The sequence below is a fragment of the Oncorhynchus kisutch genome, linkage group LG21, assembly GCF_002021735.2.
Source record: "Oncorhynchus kisutch isolate 150728-3 linkage group LG21, Okis_V2, whole genome shotgun sequence".
Classification (NCBI taxonomy): domain Eukaryota; kingdom Metazoa; phylum Chordata; class Actinopteri; order Salmoniformes; family Salmonidae; genus Oncorhynchus; species Oncorhynchus kisutch.
Window position 1 is genome coordinate 25,461,917 of NC_034194.2, and position 23,387 is coordinate 25,485,303.

General features: G+C 44.9%; 1 protein-coding gene across 4 annotated transcripts in view; it reads left to right on the top strand.

Moving 5' to 3' along the window:
* Window positions 1–5,508: 5,508 nt before the first annotated feature.
* The window catches only part of LOC109866113 (metabotropic glutamate receptor 1), a 41,795-nt gene continuing 23,916 nt past the window's right edge, over window positions 5,509–23,387 (top strand). Inside the window, exons 1-3 of one of the 4 annotated variants that reach the window (XM_031800875.1) lie at window positions 5,509–5,759; window positions 6,795–7,662; window positions 10,887–11,139. In XM_031800875.1, the coding sequence (XP_031656735.1) occupies window positions 6,936–7,662; window positions 10,887–11,139 (980 nt within the window). In that variant the 5' untranslated portion in view covers window positions 5,509–5,759; window positions 6,795–6,935. The remainder of the gene's footprint in view (window positions 5,760–6,794; window positions 7,663–10,886; window positions 11,140–23,387) is intronic. The other 3 variants (XM_020454652.2, XM_020454654.2, XM_031800876.1) reach the window with 3 other exon arrangements.

Consider the following 23,387-nt stretch of genomic DNA (forward strand, 5'->3'; position numbering starts at 1 on the left):
TGATGTACTGATGTAGCCTAAAAATATAAATATTAAAAGTTACTTCGTAAACTTGGTCGAGACAAACCACAGACCCAGAGTACTTATCAATAAGGACTAGCAAGCAAAGAACTATCTGTCTGTAGTGTATTTGATGTTTAGGCGTAAGGCCTACTTTTTCAGTAAAAACTGGTTTAATTTGACCTCACACATTTTCATGACATTCATAGGCTAGGCCTACATAAGCTGCGTTTACACAGGTAACACAGATCAGATTTTTTGCCCAATTATGGGCAAAATATCAGATCTGATAGGTCAAAAGACTAATGGAAAACATAGCAAACATAGACTAGTGGCAAACATATCAGAATTAGCCTGCTGGTGTAAATGAAGCCTTTGAACACCTGCAATGTCAGATAGTGAGACCTATCATGATTTTTTAATCATGTTGGCCTACATGCTGGTCGAAGCTATAACCACAAGAGGGCGAAATTGTTTAATAAACTATTCTTTGCTCAGACAAGTTGCACTACAAAGTTACTAGACCTACAGTGCCTTCAGAAAGTGCACGACTTGACTTTTTCCACATTTTGTTGTTACAGCCTGAATTTAAAATGGATTATATAGATTTTTCTTGTCACTTGCCCTACACAATACCACATAATTAGTTATTTTTTGACAAATTCATTAAAAATGAAAAGCTAAAATGTCTTGAGTCAATAACTATTGAGCCCTTTTGTTATGGCAAGCCTAAATAAGTTCAGGAGAAAAATGTGCTTAATTAGTCAAATAATACATAGCATGGCCTCACTGTGTGCAATAATAGTGTTTAACATGATTTTTGAATAACTACCTCATCTCTCTACCCCACTCATACAATTATCTGTAAGGTCCCTCAGATGAGCAGTGAATTTTCATTCATTACACTTTGGATGGTGCATCAATACACCCAGTCACTACAAAGATACCGGCGTCCTTCCATGGAGAGGAAGGAAACCACTCAGGGATTTCACCATGAGGCCAATGGTGACTTTAAAACAGTAACAGAGTTTAATGGCTGTGATAGGAGAAAACTGAGGATGGATCAACAACATTGTAGTTACTCCTCAATACTAACCTAAAAGACAGGGTGAAAAGATGGAAGCTTGTATAGAATACAAATATTCCAAAACATGCATCCTGTTTGCAACAAGGCACTAAAGTAATACTGCAAAAGAATTTGGCAAAGCAACTCACTTTTTGTCCTGAATACAAAGTTTTATGTTTGGGGCAAATCCAATCCAACACAAGCAATATCCTAGAGGAAAACCTGGTTCAGTCTGCTTTCTACCAGACACTAGGAGATGAACTCTACCTACATGTAAATTGTTCTTAAAACTTCTTAAAGCATTGTTGGTTAAGGGCTTGTCATTAAGCATTTCACTGTAAGGTGTTGTATTCATGTTGTATTCAAATTGGATTTGATTTGAATTCACCTTTCAGCAGGACAATAACCCAAAACACAATGCCAAATCTACACTGGAGTTGCTTACAAAGAAGACAGTGAATGTTCCTGAGTTACAAAGTTACAGATTTCACTTAAATCTACTTGACAATCTATGACAAGACCTGAAAATGGTTGTCTAGCAATGATCAACAACTAATTTGATAGAGCTTGAAGAATTTTGAAAAGAATAATGGACAAATGTTGCACAATAAAGGTGTGGAAAGCTCTTAGAGATTTACCCAGAAAGACTCACAGCTGCAATCGCTACAAAAGATGCTTCTACAATGTATTAACTCAGGGGTGAGAATACTTACGTAAATTAGATATTTCTGTTTTTCATTTTCAATACATTTCAAACCTTTTTGTCAGTATGTTTTCACTTTGTCATTATGGGGCATTGTGTCTAAATGGATTAGAAAAAAATAGATTGAATCCATTTTGATTTCAGGCTGTAACACAACCAAATGTGGAATATATCAAGGGGTATAAATACTTTCTGAAAGCACTATAAGAACGTTTAAAAAGATATTCGCCAAACACCAGAGGGCAGTCTGTTGCTTTAAAAAATGTTGGTTGGAGTCACTGTCCTTGGTGCTGAAGCTGTCCAAAGCATGATGCTGTGTGCCACTTATTTGAATTTGTGGATACGTTTGTTAATTCATAATTTTTTACCATTGACGCAGGCTATATTTTCCCATCAAGTCTATGTGAATTTATTTCTGATTGAGGGGGGTTGCAATATACAGTACCAGTCAAAGGTTTGGACACACCTACTCATTCACGGGTTTTTCTTTATTTTTACTATTTTCTACATTGGAGAATAATAGTGAAGACATCAAAACTATAAAACAACAAATATGGAATCATGAAACAAAAAACATGTTAAACAAATCAAAATATATTTTATATTAGAGATTCTTAAAAGTAGCCACCCCTTTGCCTTGATGACAGCTTTGCACTCTTGGCATTCTCTCAACCAACTTCATGAGGAATGCTTTTCCAACTATCTTGAAGGAGTTCCCACATATGTTGAGCACTTGGTGGCTACTTTTCCTTCAATCTGAGGTCCAACCCAATCTCAATTGGGTCGTAGTCGGGTGAATGTGGAGGTCGGGTCATCTGATGCAGCACTCCATCACTCTCCTTCTTTGTCAAATAGCCCTTACACAGCCTGGAGGTGTGTTTTGGGACATTGTACTGTTGAAAAACAGTGCAAAATAGATGGGATGGCGTATCGCTGCAGAATGCTGTGGAGCCATGCTGGTTAAGTGTGCCTTGAATTCTAAATAAATCACAGACAGTGTCACCAGCAAAGCACCTTCACACCTCCTCCTCCATGCTTCATGGTGAGAACCACACATGCGGAGATCATCCATTCACCTACTCTGTGTCTCACAAAGACATGGAGGTTGGAACCAAAAATCTAAATTTGGACTCTTCAGACCAAAGGACAGATTTTCACCGGTCTAATGTCCATTGCTTGTGTTTCTTGGCCCAAGCAAGTCTCTTCTTATTATTGGTGTCTTTTAGTAGTGGTTTCTTTGCAACAATTCGACCATGAAGGCATGATTCATGATTCACACAGTCTCCTCTGAACAGCTGATGTTGAGATGTGTCTGTTACTTGAATTCTGTGACGCATTTATTTGGGCTTCAATCTGAGGTGAAATTAACTCTAATGAACGTATCCTCTGCAGCAGAGGTAACTCTGGGTCTTCCTTTCCTGTGGCGGTCTTCATGAGACCCAGTTTCATCATAGCGCTTGATGGTTTTTGTGACTGCCCTTGAAGAAACTTTCAAACTTCTTAACATTTCCGGATTGATTGACCTTCATGTCTTAAAGTAATGATGGACTGTTGTTTTTCTTTGCTCATTTGAGCTGTTCTTGCCATAAAATGGACTTGATCCTTTACCAAATAGTCCCATCTTCTGTGTACCACCCCTACCAGGTCACAACACAACTGATTGGCTCAAATGTATTAAGGAAAGCAATTCCATAAATTAACTTTTAACAAGGCGGACCTGTTAATTGAAATGCATTCCAGGTGACTACCTCATGAAGCCCATTGAGAGAATGCCAAGAGTGTGTAAAGCTGTCATCAAGGCAAAGGGTGGCTACTTTGAAGAAATCTCAAATCTCAAATATATTTTGGTATATTGGTTACTACATGATTCTACACGTGTTATTTCATAGTTGTGATGTCTTCACTATTATTCTACAATGTAGAAAATAGTAAAAATAAAGAAAAACATTGGAATGAGTAGGTATGCCCAAACTTTTGACTGGTACTGTAAGGGACTCAGGTTGTCTTGACTGTTAGGCATATTTGGATATGGTTGAGTGGGACAGTCAGTGACTTATAATGTTATTCTAGTGCGTTTTCACACGGTTCTGTCTGGCCTACAGTCACGCTTGTCATTGTGCTCAGGTAACATCTGCTATAGCCTTCAGTATCTTAAATTCCATTCAGTGGTGGGAAAAGCACCCAATTGTCATTCTTGAGTAAAAGTAAAGATAACTTAATAGAAAATGACTCAAGTAAAAGTGAATGTCACCCAGTAAATTACTACTTGATTAGAAGTCTAAAGGTATTTGGTTTTAAATATACTTAAGTATTGAAGGTATAAGAATAAATCATTTCAAATTCCTTATAATAAAGCAAACTAGACAGCACCATTTTAAAAACATTTTTACGGATACCCAGGGGCACACTCCAACACTCAGATATAATTTACAAACGAAGCATTTGTGTTTAGTGAGTCTACCAGAAAAAGAAAAATATAAATAGTGAAGTATAGATACACCAAAAAACGACAAGTAGTACTTTACAGTATATTTTACTTAAGTACTTTACATCACTGATCCCATTGACTGTTCTCGGTAGGCTATCAAATAGGGTTTTGACTATGTGGTATACCGCTACGACCAGAAATGACTTTTTCATAGCAGATTAGGAAAATTAACGTAGTAGAATAGGAAAATAAGGTTAAGGTTAGGAAAAGGGTACGGGTTAGCTAAAATGCTCTCCTAACCTGCAACGAAAATTAACTTCCGGTCGTTGCTAGTCACAACCATCAAATAGGTAGGCAGGCTTCTACAGTAGGCTAACGCCGTGTGCCAACCATTCCTATTAAGTGTTCTCGCTCTCTCTTTCTCTCTCTCTGACACGCACATAATTATGCGCGGTCTCCATATCCACACCCCACGGGGTGCGTGTCAGGGAGACATGTCCTCGTATGCGCTCCGGTTGTTTACCGATTAAATGCCTTCTGCTACTGGCTCCCCGCGTGCCCACGGAACACGCCCCTCTCTAGCTTCGTGGAGTCCTTGTTAGTTCTAATTATTTTTCCAAACGCTGTTTGATATTATGTACAGTTCTTCCTCTGCTGTCGCCCAAACTCATTTGGGCACAGAAATGACCCAACTCTAAACCAAGCACCCCTCCAAAAATTGCAGAACTTTCGCATTTGCAAAATACCAGTTGACTTTTACCAGTTAACTAAATCTATCTATTCTGCCACCAGCTACCAGTTAAGGTCTTCAACTTCAAATATAGGCGGGAAGCCAAGATTTTTCGAACCTTGAGGTGCTTCCTTAAAAGGGTACTACTTCGATTTAAGTCAGACTGCAACCAGCAGGCATTTCTGGCATCCATCCAGTGCCCTCCGCTTTTAAAGGTCAGATAGTGTGGATCAAAATGTACAATGTATAGCCTATAGGTGGATTAGCTAGGGTGGACCACGATGATGGTCTCTGAACCCTTAATATAAAAAATTACATTTGTTTGATGATTCCTCCATTACCTGGTCAACCATTTACAAATACATTTGGGGTATTCTCACACTGAATGTGTTTTTGCTGTGAGACGGGTCCCGTTGTGGCATGGGGTAATGGCAGGGTCACAATTCTGTAGACAAACACCATTTATCTTACCTGTCTAAGCGGCTCGCGCACCGCTCAACTCTCCATTGCGGCACCACTGTTTGAAGCTGATTAACCCTCGTGTGAAGAATGATACCATTGTCTATTGTATAAGAATAAGTGACCTGTAGTGGGGTTTTAAACGTTCAGCGTTTTGTCCTATTAAGGCTGCAGCTTTTATGACCCGGTTTATGAAATGTGGTGAGAAACTGTCAGAGCGAGAGAAGAAGAGGAGGGGTGGGGGGCTCTCGTGCTCTCACTGGAGGAGCGAGAAAAAAACGTCCGTTCGAGCGATACAAACTCAACTATCAAAGCCAAGGACCGCGCTGCACAGAAGACCGAGCAAGACACGCGATATGTCTCGCGGATTCAGGTACGTCCCAAGTTTTTCTACCAAATTAATTTATGAAAGAAGAGATGTACAGGTTAGGGCAGGTGTCGGTTTTGATATGCTCGTGACAAGGACAGCTAAGTGTAAGGACTATGTATCGGCTTCTTTCCTGTTCGATAATGCAATATCATTGAATGTTTGGAATCAGGCCACTGAGGTTTGTGAGCAATGAATTCGGACAGATGAGGGTGAAAAATATTGCATGCTGCGCGTTGGATCGTACAGAGCATGATATATGGCTTATATGCCTAGAGAGACAGCATGGAAATCTGATCTGTATGTTGAAATATAATTTCACACCACTCAGTGCAACGATGTTCCATGTCATCAGACTGGGTATCAAGGATTTGTTCAGTAGTGTCTAATGAAGGGAATATAAATGTACATTGATTGGTTTAGGAACTCAATTAGATACTTTCTAAACCGTGGAAATACCAGCACATAGCTTCACTAGGCAGCAGCCTACATCAGCAGCACCTGTACGACGCCGTTTCCTCAATTATCGTATGACTTCGTTAGTGCGCTGTCCAATGTCCTGAAATTGCCTTCCGGGCAACTCGGTTTCTCAATGGACCGTACGATTGCCATATGCTCTTATGGGGAAATTGGGGGAAACGATGATAAACTGTCTCAAATTTTAAGTATGCTATAATTTATGTTACCTGTCTGAGACAATCGAACGACAATTTTTTTTTTACTTCAGTGTTATTCTCAATAAACTTGTAATGATAATTGCCCCCGTGGGATAAATAAAGTATATTGAATTTAATCGAATTCTTATTTTATGTTCTGCAGTTCTTGTTTGCAAATGGATACTGAATTAGCCTTATTTCTAGTAGGCATGTTGTGTTTGGGCTGTGAACCTAGTCAATTTAATAAGAATATGCTCGTGTTTATTGCGAGGGCCACCATTATGTTCAAACCCATGTAATATAGAGACTATATGATAACTGTAAGATGTTGCATATCTGTTGCTGCCTTCACAATCTTGCTTGATCTTTTATGATCTCTCTCCAGGTCTGTTTGGATATGCTCAGGGTGCTGTGTTTCCAAACAATGGTCACTGGGTTAAACGTGGATATACTGAGAGACTGTCAACGTTTCTGCTCAACTGCCCGGAGCGGATAGTACGCCCGTGCAGCTGGCACCGCTCACAGGATGTGGAATATGGCACATGTAAATATGGGTTTCCTCGCGCTCCTGTGTCTTCCGACGCTGTTCTTCGACGTCCTCGTGCTGTCTCACAAAAGCAACATCTATGAGCGGTCGGCAGTCCCGCGAGCCGCACCCCGCTCCGTGGCCCGGATGGATGGAGATGTGATAATCGGTGCCCTCTTCTCCGTCCACCACCAGCCGTCTGCTGAAAAAGTGGCTGATCGAAAGTGTGGGGATGTTCGGGAGCAGTACGGCATCCAGCGGGTAGAGGCCATGTTCCACACCCTGGACAGAATCAATTCCGACCCTTTCCTGCTCCCCAACATCAGCCTGGGCTGTGAGATCCGGGACTCCTGCTGGCACTCCTCCGTGGCCCTGGAGCAGAGCATTGAGTTCATCCGGGATTCCCTCATCTCCATCCGGGATGACAAGGACGGCTCCAAGTGGTGCATAGACGGCACACCGTCCAATCAACCCCCGCCCTCCAAGAAGCCTATTGCGGGGGTGATTGGGCCGGGTTCCAGCTCCGTTGCCATCCAGGTACAGAACCTCCTACAGCTCTTCAACATTCCTCAGATTGCTTACTCAGCGACCAGTATCGACCTGAGCGACAAGACTCTGTTTAAGTACTTCCTGCGGGTCGTGCCCTCTGACACGCTCCAGGCCCGGGCCATGCTGGACATAGTCCAACGCTACAACTGGACCTACGTGTCTGCGGTGCACACGGAGGGTGAGTCACTCAACCCACTCAACACAGGGGTTCTGAAAGCTGTGTGTGGGGTAGGATAGGATTAGGCCCAGTAGGCATAGGAGGACTGGCTCGGCTTTGGAGAGGGTTTTTACAAGCTCTCAAGTTGATTTTGTCTCGTATGTGTTTGGGTTTGAGATAAGATAATGCTTAAGGTAAATATGCCTAGCTATAGAGGTGGTGGATAAATTGTTAATGTGGTTCGTACACAGATAAGTACTTGCTAGCAAGCATGTGTGTCCTCCTCCCTGTCGTCCTCCCTATGGGTGTGCTCCTATGTGCAATATTGCTTTGGAGGGAAACTTGCTGTGTAATGGAATTCCCGCTCTCCAGACAGAACTATACATCTGGTGCAGTATAAGTATTCACACACCACAGGCAAAGTCGGTTCTTTAGCCGTTCATCACACCTACACCCCAGCAACACATCCAATCTCTCAAGCCACAATTCAGTCAAATTGTGGTCAATGTTATCAGAATGGAAATGCATTTGGGTGTTTATTGGTATCTATTTATATTAAAAGGAAATTAGATGCTAGATGTTCTGTCTCCCAGGATGTTAAATTTGATGCAAATTCTATTACATTAGAAAATAACAGGCATGCTCTATCGTCTTCATTATTCCTAAGCATGTCTTAATTAATCAATCAGCCTATCCATATTCAACAGGGGCACTAATGGACTGTTTCCCCTCTGCTCTGTGCGGTGTAGCCTACTATCAGGCTGGGGTTACAGGTGGTGGAACCACATCATTAAATAGTCATTTAAAGTATCTCTGGGTGGAATCATAGAAATAGAATCTATACTATAGTAGTCCATCCATACTAGTAATTCTAATTCTATGTGTGTAACTAATACATACAAAAGTTCCCCCGTTATGTGTATTGATAGAAATCAACTCCCATCTGTGTTATTGCTATTCAGATGTAGCGGAATTACTGTGTTGAGGGTGTTTCCATCATATCTAACCCCTGGTTGGAAGGGAAGTGTAGTCTAAGCACAGCTTGCAAAGGGGTTCTGGAAATGCCCCTCAATACCTGAAATACCAGCACATCAATACAGCAGCCCACATAGCTTCTCAGCAGCACTTGTCTGAAGGTGTTATCGGCTGTGTGTGAGTGTGCTGTCCAGGGTGCAGAACTTGTTAATATACCAGTAGAGTACTCCACAATGCAAACACACACCATGTAACTCAATCACATAAAACTCTTTCACCAGTTTACCACTATTGTAAGTGGAAGAGAGTAGAATGAGATGTGGAGATAGCTCAATTGTAGTTACTACAAGTAAATCTCTGCCATTAGCAATTAGCCAAGGCTCCTCAGCGTAAACCTCAATGAAATGTACCTAATGAGGTAATGATTGACAGGCGGAGTGTATGGCCACTAAGGAATTCTGGGAGTTGTTAGAGGGATATGTGATAGACAGGCCCTAAAGGGAGGGTCGAACTTTGAATCAGCTTGTAAAGGTGGAACCTAGAAACCAGTTAGTCTGGAAAACCAGACCCTAGGCAACACAGTGACTAAGGTCTGGTTTCAATGATGGACTCTTTTGCAACTACGTCACTGCCTATGCTACTACTTTATCCGCTTGAATAAAACACAAAATAGTCGCTAGGCAAGATGGAAATCACAGAGGTTCTTTTTAATGAGTGATTTTCACAAGTGGCTAGTATGCATCAACTATCTTAACCAAAACCACTGTAAAGATTGTGCCTGAAAACGTTGCTTTGAATTATGACATTTTGGCAAGTCTGCATCGTGATTTGTTGGGAGATTCCTCAGAAGGTTTTTATTCCTCTTATTAACGTTGAGGCAGTGACGTAGTTCCTTTATGCCAAAAGAGTCCATCATTGTAACCAGACATTAGTTACTGTGTTACCTAGGGTCTGTTTTTTCAAGACTAGAAATTGTAGGGGGGTCACAAAGTTCACTGGTCACGGTCAGGTTGAGGGGCAGGCAGGGCCAGAAGAGAGTGGAGGTGAAGTGCCATGAGGCTCAGCTAGGGGGTGCCAGGTATCTGACTGTCACCAGACCTGGTAGGTAGCAGTCCACTGGGACCAAAGATAAGAGTGTTGGCATAATAAGGGTGTTGTATGTGAAGGAAAACAGTGGAGGATAACAGTATGTGTAGTTGCCACAGTCAGAGTACAGGGCCCCTGTTTTGATCTTCTACAGGGACCATTTTGCCCAATGTGATGGCCACAACATTGGATTCATTGGATCTAACTAAACACATTTCTTCAGTTTGAACTATAGGCCTACTTGCCTATTTGACATTTAGAATATTAAGTGTATTGGGTAAATGGTGTTTCTGCACTTTGGGAATGCTTTTGGATTGGTTAAAAGTGTAGTATCTGCGGTGAGATGAAAATTGAGTGAATATGTTAATTGATATGAAAAATTTGACTGAATACAACACTGAAATCCTTACATTGAAATGCTATGAATCTAAGGGGTTTATAATTGATCAACCATTATGTGAATTCACCTGTTCAGATAGAACTGCTATACTGGCAAACTAACAATTGGAGCCTAGTCTATAATATCATGCCAGAGTAATGCATTAGTGTGCTGCCAATTCAGCCCTTTCTCATTTTTCAGAATAAGACAGGTGTGTATGAGGACAATGATTGTGTAAACAAAGGCACTGCATTAACATTGCAGACACATCTTTGATTGAAGCCAGCACTTTGAATATACATAATCCTCTTTGCAGCATCCTCCATGCACTACTAGGACTATGTCCCAAATGGCACCCTTCATCTACAGTGCACTTCTTTTGGCCAGAGCTTCATCGGCTCTGGTCAAAAGCAGTGCACTGCATAGGAAATATGATGCCATTTCAGACACAGTCTATCTATGTAAAATAAGACAGCATTGCAAAGCTTGTACAACTGATTAGGATGTTATCATGGGAGAATGTAGCGCAGTCCTCTCCACCCCATTCAGCATCCCTGATTGCAATCAGTAGGCACTAGACTATCTGGCTATATCAGAAGATGGATCAGGACAGCAGCACAGTCACAATACACTCACGGCCTGATGACTCAACGTCATCAGACTACCACAGTTGTTAGTTTGGCTGAATCCAGTCACAATCAGCCTGGAGGAACTTGAGCATTTTCTATTCCAAAATGGTGACTCTTCGTTGGCCATTTTGTGTCTGCAGTGGTGACTTACCCCTCTGTTTCTCTCTGAACCCTAGGAAACTATGGGGAGAGTGGCATGGAGGCCTTCAAGGAGCTGGCCACCCAGGAGGGTCTGTGCATCGCCCACTCTGACAAGATCTACAGCAACGCTGGGGAGAAGCACTTTGACCGCCTGCTTAAGAAGCTCCGTGAACGTCTGCCCAAGGCTCGCGTGGTGGTGTGTTTCTGTGAGGGAATGACTGTACGCGGCCTCCTAATGGCCATGAGACGTCTGGGTGTGGCTGGAGGAGAGTTCCTCCTCATTGGCAGGTAAGGCACAAGCCTTTAAGGCACTGATATCTGGGTAGTTTTGGGCAAAGGGTGGCTTTGTGCTGCATACTTCCGGACACGCATGTCACCAAGGCAACCAAATCAAATAAAAGTTTATTTGTCACGTGCGCCGAATACCTTACAGTGAAATGCTTACTTACAGGGTCTAAACAATAGTGCAAAAAAGTATTAGGTGAACAATAGGTAAGTAAAGAAATAAAAACAACTAAAATGACAGTGAAAAATAACAGTAGCGAGGCTATATACAGTAGCGAGGCTTTATACAGACACCGGTTAGTCAGGCTGATTGAGGTAGTATGTAGATATGGTTAAAGTGACTATGCATATATGTTAAACAGAGAGTAGCAGTAGTGTAAAAGAGCGGTTGGCGGGTGGTGGGTGGTGGGTGGCGGGACACAATGCAGATACCACGGTTAGCCAATGTGGGGGGCACTGGTTGGTCAAGCCAATTGAGGTAGTATGTACATGAATGTATAGTTAAAGTGACTATGCATATATGATAAACAGAGAGTAGCAGCAGCGTAAAAGAAGGTTTGGGGGGGCACACAATGCAAATAGCCCGGGTAGCCATTTGATTACCTGTTCAGGAGTCTTATGGCTTGGGGGTAAAAACTGTTGAGAAGCCTTTTTGTCCTAGACTTGGCACTCCGGCACCGCTTGCCATGCAGTACTAGAGAGAACAGTCTATGACTGGGGTGGCTGGGGTCTGACAATTTTTAGGGCCTTCCTCTGACACCACCTGGTATAGAGGTCCTGGATGGCAGGCAGCTTTGCCCCAGTGATGTACTGGGCCGTACGCACTACCCTGTGTAGTGCCTTGCGGTCGGAGGCCGTGCAATTGCCATTACAAGGCAGTGATGCAACCAGTCAGAATGCTCTCGATGTTGCAGCTGTAGAACCTTTTGAGGATCTCAGGACCCATGCCAAATCTTTTTAGTTTCCTGAGGGGGAATAGGCTTTGTCGTTCCCTCTTCACGACTGTCTTGGTGTGTTTGGACCATTTTAGTTTGTAGGTGATGTGGACACCAAGGAATTTGAAGCTCTCAACCTTACAGCCCTGTCGATGAAAATGGGGGCGTGCTCGGTCCTCCTTTTCCTGTAGTCCACACTCATCTCCTTAGTCTTGGTTACGTTGAGGGATAGGTTATTCTTCTGGCACCACCCGGCCAGGTCTCTGACTTTCTCCCTATAGGCTGTCTCATCGTTGTCGGTGATCAGGCCTACCATTGTTGTGTCGTCTGCAAACTTGATGGTGTTGGAGTCGTGCCTGGCTATGCATTCGTGGGTGAACAGGGAGTACAGAACGGGACTGAGAATGCACCCCTGAGGGGCTCCAGTGTTGAGGGTCAGCATGACAGATATGTTGCTACCTACCCTCATCACCTGGGGGTGGCCCGTCTGGAAGTCCAGGATCCAGTTGCAGAGGGAGGTGTTTAGTCCCGGGTCCTGAGCTTAGTGATGAGCTTTGAGGGTACTATGGTGTTGAACGCTGAGCTGTAGTCAATGAATAGCATTTTCACGTAGGTGTTCCTTTTGTCCAGGTGGGAAAGGGCAGTGTGGAGTGCAATAGAGATTGCATCATCTGTGGATCTGTTTGGGCGGTATGCAAATTGGAGTGGAATTAAACCAAGTGGAACCAAGTGGAATTAAAGCAGATACCACTAGTGCCAGTGAGAAATGTTTGCCAGTAATTAATAATTTGTATCTGTTAAAGACACAAAACTGGAGAGGAAGTGCTGTCTCTTCATATGTTGTTTCAATGTGTAGCTTTTGGAGACCTTAAGAATTGGCAAGGGCGTTGTAGGATCATCACCTATATCCACTACATAAAACATTCCACAGACTATGAGGACCTACCAGTATCACATACTAGGTACATACTGTAGCTATAAGCGTACCGGTATGAAAATAAAGATTTGTTGAAAGTGATCTTTACAAGTATATCCACAAAGCCTTCAAAGGTGTTACACGGAGTGGAACAGGGGAACCCAAGAGCAGACTCAGATGAGGAGACTGGCATGAAGTAACCCAGGTATTTATTGACACACAGGGGGAAGATGGAGTGCAGGTCAGGGGAAGCTCGGGCGGGTTGCTGGAAACCAGGTGCAGAGGTTGAGGCTGGAGCGAGAGGGGTTGAGACAGGGTAAGCAGGTCCGGAGGCTGAGGCTGGAGCGAGAGGGGATGGGACAGGGCAAGCAGGTCCGGAGGGGAGTCCAATGTAGTAGTAGAGTGGGGAATCCAGGACAGGGTAGCAGGATGAGGAGACGTGGGACTGGAGACAGAGACCAGAGTCAGAGCGGGCAGAACTGTAGCGGAGAGGAAAACAGCATCAGGCAAGGAAAACAGGCACAACAGGTTCTGAATAGTAACACATGGCTGGAAACGGAGACTGACTGAGCAGAAATTACGATCTGTCAGTGTGGAAGTGACAGGGCTGAGTATTCTTGATTATGGAACACATTGCCAGCACACCTGTCCCCGCCCACACAATCACACACACAGAGAGAGAGACGGAGAGAGTACTGGGGGAGTGGCGTCAGGTCAAGGAGACACAGGATGAGCAATAGAGGGCGTTGCAGGAGCAGATGTGACATTACCCCTCCCCCTCTATTGGCACCACCCAGATAAGCCCGATCAGGCTTATCTGGGTGTGATGTATAGAAATCCCGTAAGAGGAAGGGGTCCAGAATGTGAATGCGAGGCACCCAGCAGCGCTCCTCAGGCCTGTAATTCCTCTCAGTTCACCAGGTACTGCCAGCCACGATGGTGCACGTCCAGAAACCACCGGACGGTACAGGCAGGATGGTCATTGATGAGCCGAGGGTGTGGAGGAGCTGCTGCAGGAAGAGACAGGGGACTGGAGCAGACAGGTTTAATCAGGGATACATGGAAGTTAGGTTGGATCCTGAGAGAGGTTGGAATTTCAGGCGCACCGCAGAGGGGTTAATGACACGGTCAATTTCAAAGGGACCAATGATTCGGGGTGAAATTTTCTTCGATGCTACCTTCAATCGCAGGTCCTTCGATGAGAGCCATACCTTTTGACCTGGGGTGTAGTCTGGAGTTGAGGCCTGGCAACGGTTGGCTTGGGACTGGGTCCTGTCTGAGACACGAAGGGCAGCCCGGGCCTTCCTCCAGGTACGGTGACTACGGCTGAGATGGTCCTGGACAGAGGGAACCGCAACTCTTGGGCAGGGAACAAGGGGCGTTGGTAAACCAGAGCACACTCGAAGGGCGACATATCTGATGAGTCGTTGGTGAGGTGGGCATATTCAACCTAGGATAGCTGAGTGCTCCAGGAGGAAGGGTTATCAGAAGTCAAGCAGCGTAGGGCAGTCTCCATCTCTTGGTTGGAATTCTTCAAACAGGGGCATTAAGTGAATGTGAAATTGATTCTACCAAAGAACAAGGCTCACCTGGCTTGCCGGGAGTTCAGACATTTGGTGGTCTGGATGTAGGACAAGTTTTTATGGTCAGTCCACACAATGAAGGGGTTTACAGAGCCCTCCAGCCAGTGACACAATTCCTCTAGAGCCAGCTCAACTGCCAGGAGTTCCTGGTTTCCGATGTCAAAATTCCTCTCTGCAGGTGAGAGCTGACGGTAAAATAATGCACATGGGTTGACCTTCTGATCAGAGGGGGAATAGTGAGACTAAACAGCACCTACCCCGGTGTCAGAGGCGTCCACCTCCACAATGAACTGGAGTTCTGGGTCAGGCTGAGTAAGGACCGGAGCGGATGTGAAGTGATGCTTGAGTTCCAGGAATGCTGCCTCTGCCTCAGGAGTCCAGTGGAATGGAGTGGAGGTGGTGGTGAGAGTAGTGAGAGGTGCTGCCAGATGGCTGTAGTTGCGGATGAAACATCGGTAAAAATGAGCAAACCCCAGGAAACGCTGTACTCATCTCCTTGCTTCAGGTTGGAGGGTGCAGACCACTGTGACTGCCATGACCTTGGCGGGGGCCATACGTAACTGTCCCTGTGCAATAATATAACCCAGGAAAGACACTGTGGCAGCATGGAACTCACATTTTTCAGCTTTAACAAAAAGCTTATTTTCCAACAGCCATTGAAGAACTTGGAAAACGTTTTACTGGTGAGCCTCAGGGTCCTTGGAAAAAAAAAATCTGGATATCATCTAAATAGACACTATCAAAGCATCCAATCACATCCCTCAGCACGTCATTGACTAGGTTCTGGAAAACAGCAGGAGCGTGAGTGTGTTCCATTAGTAAGACCAAAAGGCATTACCAAATACTCAAAGTTACCAAGTGGTGTGTTGAATGCAGTCTTCCACTAGTCCCCCTCTCTTATGTGGACAAGGTGGTAGGCATTCCAGAGGTCGAGTTTGGTAAACACCGTGGCACCATGGAGGGGGGAAAGCAGAGCTGATGAGTGGCAAGGGGTACTTGTTCTTAACAGTGATATTATTCTGCCCACGGAAGTCTATGCACGGCCTCAGTGACCCATCCTTCTTCTTCACAAAGAAAAACCCAGCACCCACTGGGGAGGAAGATGGCTTGATAAGTCCTGCAGCCAGAGAATCCTGGATGTACCTCTCTATAGCCTCTTGCTTGGGGCGAGAGAGGTTAAACAACCGGCTACTGGGGAGAGGAGCTCCAGGCTGGAGGTCAATGGCGCAGTCGTACAGCAGATGAGGCGGCAGCGACAGGGCATGGTGCTTGCTGAACACAGGAGCTAGATTGTGATACTCGGGAGGAACTGATGACAGATCCGGAGGTTCTGAAATGAACTAGGGCACAGACAAGGCAGGGGGAAGGACAAAATGTAAACAAGTTGAGTGACAAAATTAACTCTTCAAAATGAAGTGGTTACCTTTCCGGTGGTTCAGTCAATCTGTGGGTTGTGTAGCTTTAACCATGGATGGCCAAGAACCAGGACAGTCGAGTAAGGACAGTCGAGAGTAAGGACAGTCAATGTGGAAACTGATCTTTTCCTGGTGATTTTCAGAAAGACGCATGATGACAGGGACGGTTCCCTCACAGACACGGGGCGAGGAGCTGTCCATTGAGAGCGTTGGCATCGAGGGGTCAATTGAGTGGGACAGTGTCCAGGGCCAACTGGGCAACAACACCTCGGTCCAGGAAGTTCTCGTCGGCGCCTGAATCGATGAGATTAGACAGAGGAAAAGCCTGGCTCTGCCACATAAGGTTGCCTTCAAGCAGGGGTCTGGCGGAAGATGGGCAGGCGATTTGGCTCAACAGTATATCCCCCACTACTGCCGAGCCCCCTCTTTTGCTGGACGCAGGGAACAAGTGGAGACAAAGTGACAAACCTGGCCACAGTATAGGCAGCTCCTAGCGCCGATTCGTCATTGCCTCTCCTCAGGAGAGAGATGGGCCCGGCCGAGCTGCATGGGTTTAGGATCAGGATGAGCCTGGGGATGGGATGCAGTCGGAGAAGGAGGACAAGGCATAGAAGCAGATGTTATGGGACATGCAACCCTACCTACCCTCTCCCCCCGACTCTCACGGAGACGGTTGTCAATGGGGATAGTGAGAGAGATGAGTTCATCAAGTCCTTCAGGCTCATCCCTGGACACCAACTCGTCCTTGAAGGTCTCAGTGAGTGTGTTCTGGAATGCTCCCCGAAGGGCCTCAATCCAGCCACTCTCAGTGGCGAGGGTGCGAAACTCACATCAATCTCAGCAACACTATGGGGGCCTTAATGGAGGGACAGGAGTCGTTTAGAGGCATCCTTACCACAGATCGGGTGGTTGAAGACTTTCTTCATCTGGAGTAGGAGAAGCCGATGGGGGACTCTCCCACACCGCCATGGCCCAGGAAAGCACTGCTCCACGGAGGCAGCCAATCAGAAAGGAAATCTTGGCCCGTTCGCTAGCAGAAGAGTAGGGCTGTTGCTCAAATACTAGTGAACACTGTACCAAAAAGGCTCTGCAAGCTCCAAGGTTGCCATAGTAACACTCGGCAGTTGGAGAAAACGGCTCCGGGAGTGGGGGACTTGGAACTGGTTGTGAGCTCTGGGTGAAGGGTCAGCCCTGTAGGTCAGACAGGTTCTGTGAAAGCTCCTTGATGTGCTCCAGAAGGGTCTTCAGGGCTTGGTCATGTTGTTCGAGCAGGGCGCCTTGGCCAACGAGGGTTTGCTGGAGAGCAGCAGTCTACTGGGTTCATCTCTTTGGCCAGATCATACTGTTACGCGGAGTGGAACAGGGGAAATCAAGAGCAGACTCAGACGAGGAGACTGGGATGAAGTAACCAAAGTATTTATTGAAACACAGGGGGAGATGAAGTGCAGGTCAGGAGAAGCTCGGGCAGGTTGCTGGAAACCAGGTGCGGAGGCTGAGGCTGGAGCAAGAGGGGTTGAGACAGGGTAAGCAGAAGAATCCAAGGGAGTAGTAGAGTGGGGAATCCAGGACAGAGTAGCAGGATGACGAGATGTGGGACTGGAGACAGGGACCAGAGTCAGAGCGGGCAGAACTGTAGCAGAGAGGAAAGTAGCGTCAGGCAAGGAAAACAGGCACAACAGGATAACAGGATCTGAATAGTAACAAACGGCTAGAAACGTAGACTGACTGAGCAGAGATTACGATCTGTTAGTGTTGAAGTGGCAGGGCTGAGTATTTGTAGAGGTCTTGATTATGGAACACGTTGCAGCTGGTGGGGATCTGCTCTGACTCCAGCACACCTGTCTCTGCCCACACAATCAAACAGAGAGAGAGAGAGAGAGAGAGAGAGGGAGAGAGTACTGGGGGAGTGGCGGCCGGTCAAGGAGACACAGGATGAGCAGTAGAGGGCGTTGCAGGAGCAGATGTGACAAAAGGGCTTTCAGCTGCTCTTTTGAAGTCAAAACAACCCTTCCCCCTCTCTCTACCTCCCACTTTCTCATTCCTCCCCCACCCTCTCTCTTTTCTGATGGGCCCATCCTGGTGGCAGAGGGCACAGCCATCGTTGTCTGAGAGGCTCTCTATGTGTCAACGCTGGGTGACTCCAGCGTGAATCTCTCCCATTAGAAGAAGAGGAAGGGGAGAAATGGAGAGATACATTCACAGTGTGACAAACATCCAGTACACCCTCAAGACTAGGGGAGGGTATATTACTAAAAACTTTAGTTTAACAGTAAAGTACCCACATTTTGGTAACTTTCAAGTTTTTGGAGGGTATTTTATAAGATTATATCTAGTGGTCTTTTTGCGTACTTCGGATGATCACAGGTGTCTGTAATGATCTCTGCCCCTTTGTGTGGCCTTATTACATGTAAAATAGATACAAAATTATAAAATAAGATGATTTAAAAAAAACAGCCATGAATACATTTATTAAAAGTTATTCATGTTTAAATTACCAAAGTTACCATAAATTGCCATAGATTACATGTTAATTACCAACATTTCAGAAGATTCCGGTAACTTTGGTATATTCCCAGTAGCTTTGCAACCCTAATCAAGACCTTCAAGGACAAGGACAATCCTCTGTTGTCATCAAAAGTGATGTCTTAAACCTGACCTCCACTGTCTCCTTTCATGGTGCATGACATCCTCTCTATTTATTGGGGATTTTTGGGGTGTGGAGGTTGGTTGTAGGACATTGGTTCTTCTAGCTGCCAGGCTTATTCTGAGGAGGAGGACATTGATGAGACAGGCAGAGTGATAGGGGGGGCAGTAGACTCTAAGCCAGGGTAAGTACCGTTCTTAGTGGATTTGACGAACACTTCTCAAAACATTGCCCAAACGCTGCTCCATCATCAGGGCCATCTTCATGGAGAGCCCTTCTGTTGCTCCTCTTTTCTCTCACAGCTCTGGAGATGGAGGCTGTTATGTCTAAACAGCAGGTATGAAGGGAAATCAGTTGCCTTCGTCAGGTTGTCTTTGTGTTGTTTGTGTCATATTCTATTCTATGGGAATTCAGTGGTTTTTGGAGGGGAAACAGAGGCACTCTCTCTTTTCCATATTCATTATCCATCCTAATGAAGCTCCAGTGTTTCCCACTCTCTCTCTTCTCTCCTTCCTCGCTCTCTCTCTCCTCTCCATAGGAGAGTGGGTCTTTTTTTAACTGGTGTGGAGGTCTCTATGGGAGAGAGAATGAAACTGGTGGCTTAGCTCCACATGCTTCTGGGTCAGAGAGAGCGAGGAGTGAGAGAGGAAGAGAAAGACTGAAAGAAAGAAAGAGAGGAGTGAGAGAGAGAAAAAAAGTGAGAGAGAGAGTGCGTGAGAGGAGTGAGAGAGCAAGAGGAGAGAGAAAGAGGAGTGAGAGGAGTGAGAGAGAGATAAATAAATTCAAAGAGAGAGAGGGGAGAGAGAGGAGTGAGAAAGATGAGTGAGAGGAGTAAGAGAGAGATAGATAGATAGATAGATAGATAGATAGATAGATAAAGGAGTGAAAGAGAGAGAGGAGTGAGAGAGAGAGCTAGGAGTGAGAGTGAGAGAGGAGTGTGAGACAGAGAGAGAGAGAGAGAGAGAGAGAGAGAGAGAGAGAGAGAGAGAGAGAGAGAGAGATGAGAGAGAGAGAGGAGTGTGAGAGAGAGAGGAATAAAGTGAGAGAGAGGAGTGAGAGGCATGTGAGAGAGAGAGAGAGGAGTGAGAGGCGTGTGAGAGAGAGAAACAGTGAGAGAGAGGAGTGAGAGGCATGTGAGAGAGAGAGCAAGAGGAGTGAGAGGCGTGAGAGAGATAAATAAAGTGAAAGAGAGAGACAGGAGTGAGAAAGAGGGGAGAGAGAGCAGTGAGAGAGGAGTGAGAGAGGGGATTGAGAGAGACCGGAGAGAGAGATGAGTAAGAGAGAGAGAAGAGAAAGAGGAGTGAGAGGAGTGAGAGAGAGAGATTAATAAGTGAACGAGAAAGTGAGAGAGAGGAGTGAGAGAAAGAGGGAGAGATAGAGAGAGAAAGGAATGAAAGTTCGAGAGAGGGAGAGAGAGAGAGAGAGAGAGAGAGGAGGGAGAGAGGGAGAGAGAGAGGAATGAGTTAGAGAGGAGTGAGAGAGGGAGCAAGGGAGAGAGGAGAGAGAGAGAGAGAGAGAGGAGTGAGGGAGAGAGAGAGGAGAGAGTGAGAGAAAGAAAGGAGAGACAGAGAGAGATGAGTGTGAAAGAGATGGAGAATGGAGTGAGAGAGATAGGAGTGGGTGAGAGAGAGTGGAGAGAGAGGACAGAGAGGGAGAGGAGTGAGAGGACAGAGAGGGAGAGGAGTGAGAGAGAGAGAGAGAGAGAGAGAGAGAGAGAGAGAGAGAGAGAGAGAGAGAGATAGATAGATAGATAGATAGATAGATAGATAGATAGATAGATAGATAGATAGATAGATAGATAGATAGATAGATAGATAGATAGATAGATAGATAGATAGATAGATAGATAGATAGATAGATAGATAGATAAAGGGCAACCAGTGAAGAACACACACCATTGTAAATACAACCCATATCTATGCTTATTTATTTTATGTTGTGTCCTTTACCATTTGTACATTGTTAAAACACGGTATATATATATATATAATATGACATTTGTAATGTCTTTATTGTTTTGAAACTTATGTATGTGTGATGTTTACTGTTAATTTTGATTGTTTATTTCACTTTATATATTCACTTTATATATTATCCAACTCACTTGCTTTGGCAATGTTAACACATGTTTCCCATGCCAATAAAGCCCTTGAATTGAATTGAAATTGATAGATAGATAGATAGATAGATAGAGAGAGAGAGATAGATAGAGAGAGAGAAAGAAAGACTGATGGAGCATCACATACGCCAAACCTGTGTGTGTGTGTATGTGTGTGTGTGTGTGTGTGTGTGTGTGTGTGTGTGTGTGTGTGTGTGTGTGTGTGTGTGTGTGTGTGTGTGTGTGTGTAAAGCTTGGCTACAGTGTCATGGTCACAGGCTTGGAGGTTGGTTGACAGATATTAGCTCATCAAAACACAGCCTGCTATTCCATGCTAATTTGTGCCCTCGCCTGCCAGCCGAGTGAGAAGCTGTTGATGTGTATGTGTGTTTGTGAGAGAGAGAGAGAGAGAGAGAGAGAGAGATTTAATTTAGAGCTTAGGGTTTTAGAGGGAGTGTGAAAGACAGGCAGAGATACAGAGAGAGACAGAGATGAAACAAGGTTAGGAGGGCTCATAGTTGAAATAGGGAGTGTGATAGAGGGAGAGTGACTTGAGTGAGACATAGCGAGGACAAGAAATGGAGAGAGAGAGAGACAGAGAGAGTGAGGGGGTAGAGAATCCCTCTCTATGGCTGACAGTAATACATACAATCACAGTGTGAGAGAGAGAAAGGGCCTGAGAGAAAGAAGGAGAATCAGACAGAGAGAGATACAGACAGGCAGATGGGCAGGTTTAGAGTCTGAGAACTCTTGTTTTACATCTCTGCTGTTGAACACTCGCCTGCTCTTCAGACGAGGGCCAGGTGCACTCTCATATGGGAACACTTTATTCCTGCAGCCCTAGGCCTGCCCCACAACCCTATCTCCCCAACTCACTCTCCTCTGCTCTTCTATTCTATTCTCAGTCATATGGCTCATCCTTTGTCTCCGTCTCTCTGTGATGTTGCAGAGGGTAGCTAGCGGGGGAAGGAATCAGACTGTTGCAGATTGATCGTCTCCATGGTTTCACTACAGAACGTTGTATCTTTTGCTCTGGACGTTTACGTCAATCTTCTGGGCCCTGTCGCAATCTGTGCATGACAGATCTGTCTGTAGAGATCTCTGGGGATTAAACCAATGCCTCGGTCTGTACTTTGAATCAAAGTGTTTTTCATGACTTCAGCCAGTTTCATGTCAGCATAGATAGATAAATCTATTCAGAAAGAGTAATATGTGTCAAGGCACAGCTAAGCAAAAGTGGAAAGTAGTTAGGTTGGGTGTGATGTTGCATGCCATGTCACTATGGTGAATGGCTCTCATTGTCTGGGAGCTCTTTGTTACAGACTTAATATCCCCTTCTATCTCTCTCTTCTGACTGTCATACACGTATGCAGCACTAGATCACAATAAATGAGCCATTTTTCATTGATGACATCCGACAGCCCAGAAAATGAGTCTTCCCCCTTTCTTTTTGCCTGAACATTAAAACGTTACTCAGGATCATCTTAGGTAACTCAAATATTGACTTTCTTAAAACATGTTTCGTGGAGTAGTGTTTACATGCAGCCACCCATGGATTTCCCATTAACAGTGAATCATCCAAGCAGGTATTTTACATGTCTGGTTCCCTACCTTAGATTGTCTGGGTGGTCATTGTGCATAGCAATACCATGAGCAAGTGATTACTTCAAATAAAATGGTTTCCATTGAGGTTAAACAAGAATGAATGCTCCTCCCTCGCTGAATGGATGAAAGTATATTACTTGCGGCATTATTTATTCAATTACATTTTGTTCCCTGGCCGTCAGTAGATAGAAAAATGAATGAATTTGATCCTGCCTGTTGTGTGGTTGGGTTTGTCTAAAGAGATGTATGGTTCAGGATTAGTTCTATCGTTCTTATCACAGCCATGGGTCCCAGGTTCAGACCAGACCTTCGGGGTTTAGGGTTCTGATTAGTGACTTGGCGTTAGATTTGATGTCTGATGGCGTGATGTCTTGGCTGGTGTTGGAGGCATGTGAGAGGAACTGTATATTCGAACCTAGGATGTGCTTGGGTGTGAATACTGAACAGATGTCGCATCACAAGGGGGCACTAGCACCTCATGTCAGTGGGACGTCCCGTAGAGGGAATCATAGATCTGGGGAGAAGGGACAATTATCACACGTTGAGCTCTGACCCCGGAGTGACCTACAGACACTGACTGAGCTGTGGAGAGAAGCACATCTGTGACTCTAGAACCCTTGCGAGCTGTCTCCTCTCACTCATAGTATATCTCTTTCTTGTATGGAATAATATGCCTGACCTTCTTACTGATTTGACTTAATTATCCATGGGGTAAAGTACAGTTCTGTTAGCTCAGCGGTGAATCTGTCTGTTTGATCATGATTGACACACAAAGTAGCGATTAGTGGGGTGAAGAAACACTGCTAAGAGACTATTTCCCTCAACGGTGTTGGCTGTAAGTCGCATCATATCTACCTTTAGTCATCAACACCAGTGCCTGTTCCATCCATTACCCAACCTCCCCCATTAGAATGACTGTGTGGGGAGCAGAGTCAGTCCCACCCACCTGCTCGCAATTAGTACCATTCATATCCTATATCTCCCCCTCTAATGCTGCCTGCATCAATGCTGTTATTACTACAGACATTTGCATAAGCTGCTTTTCCACTTGTTGT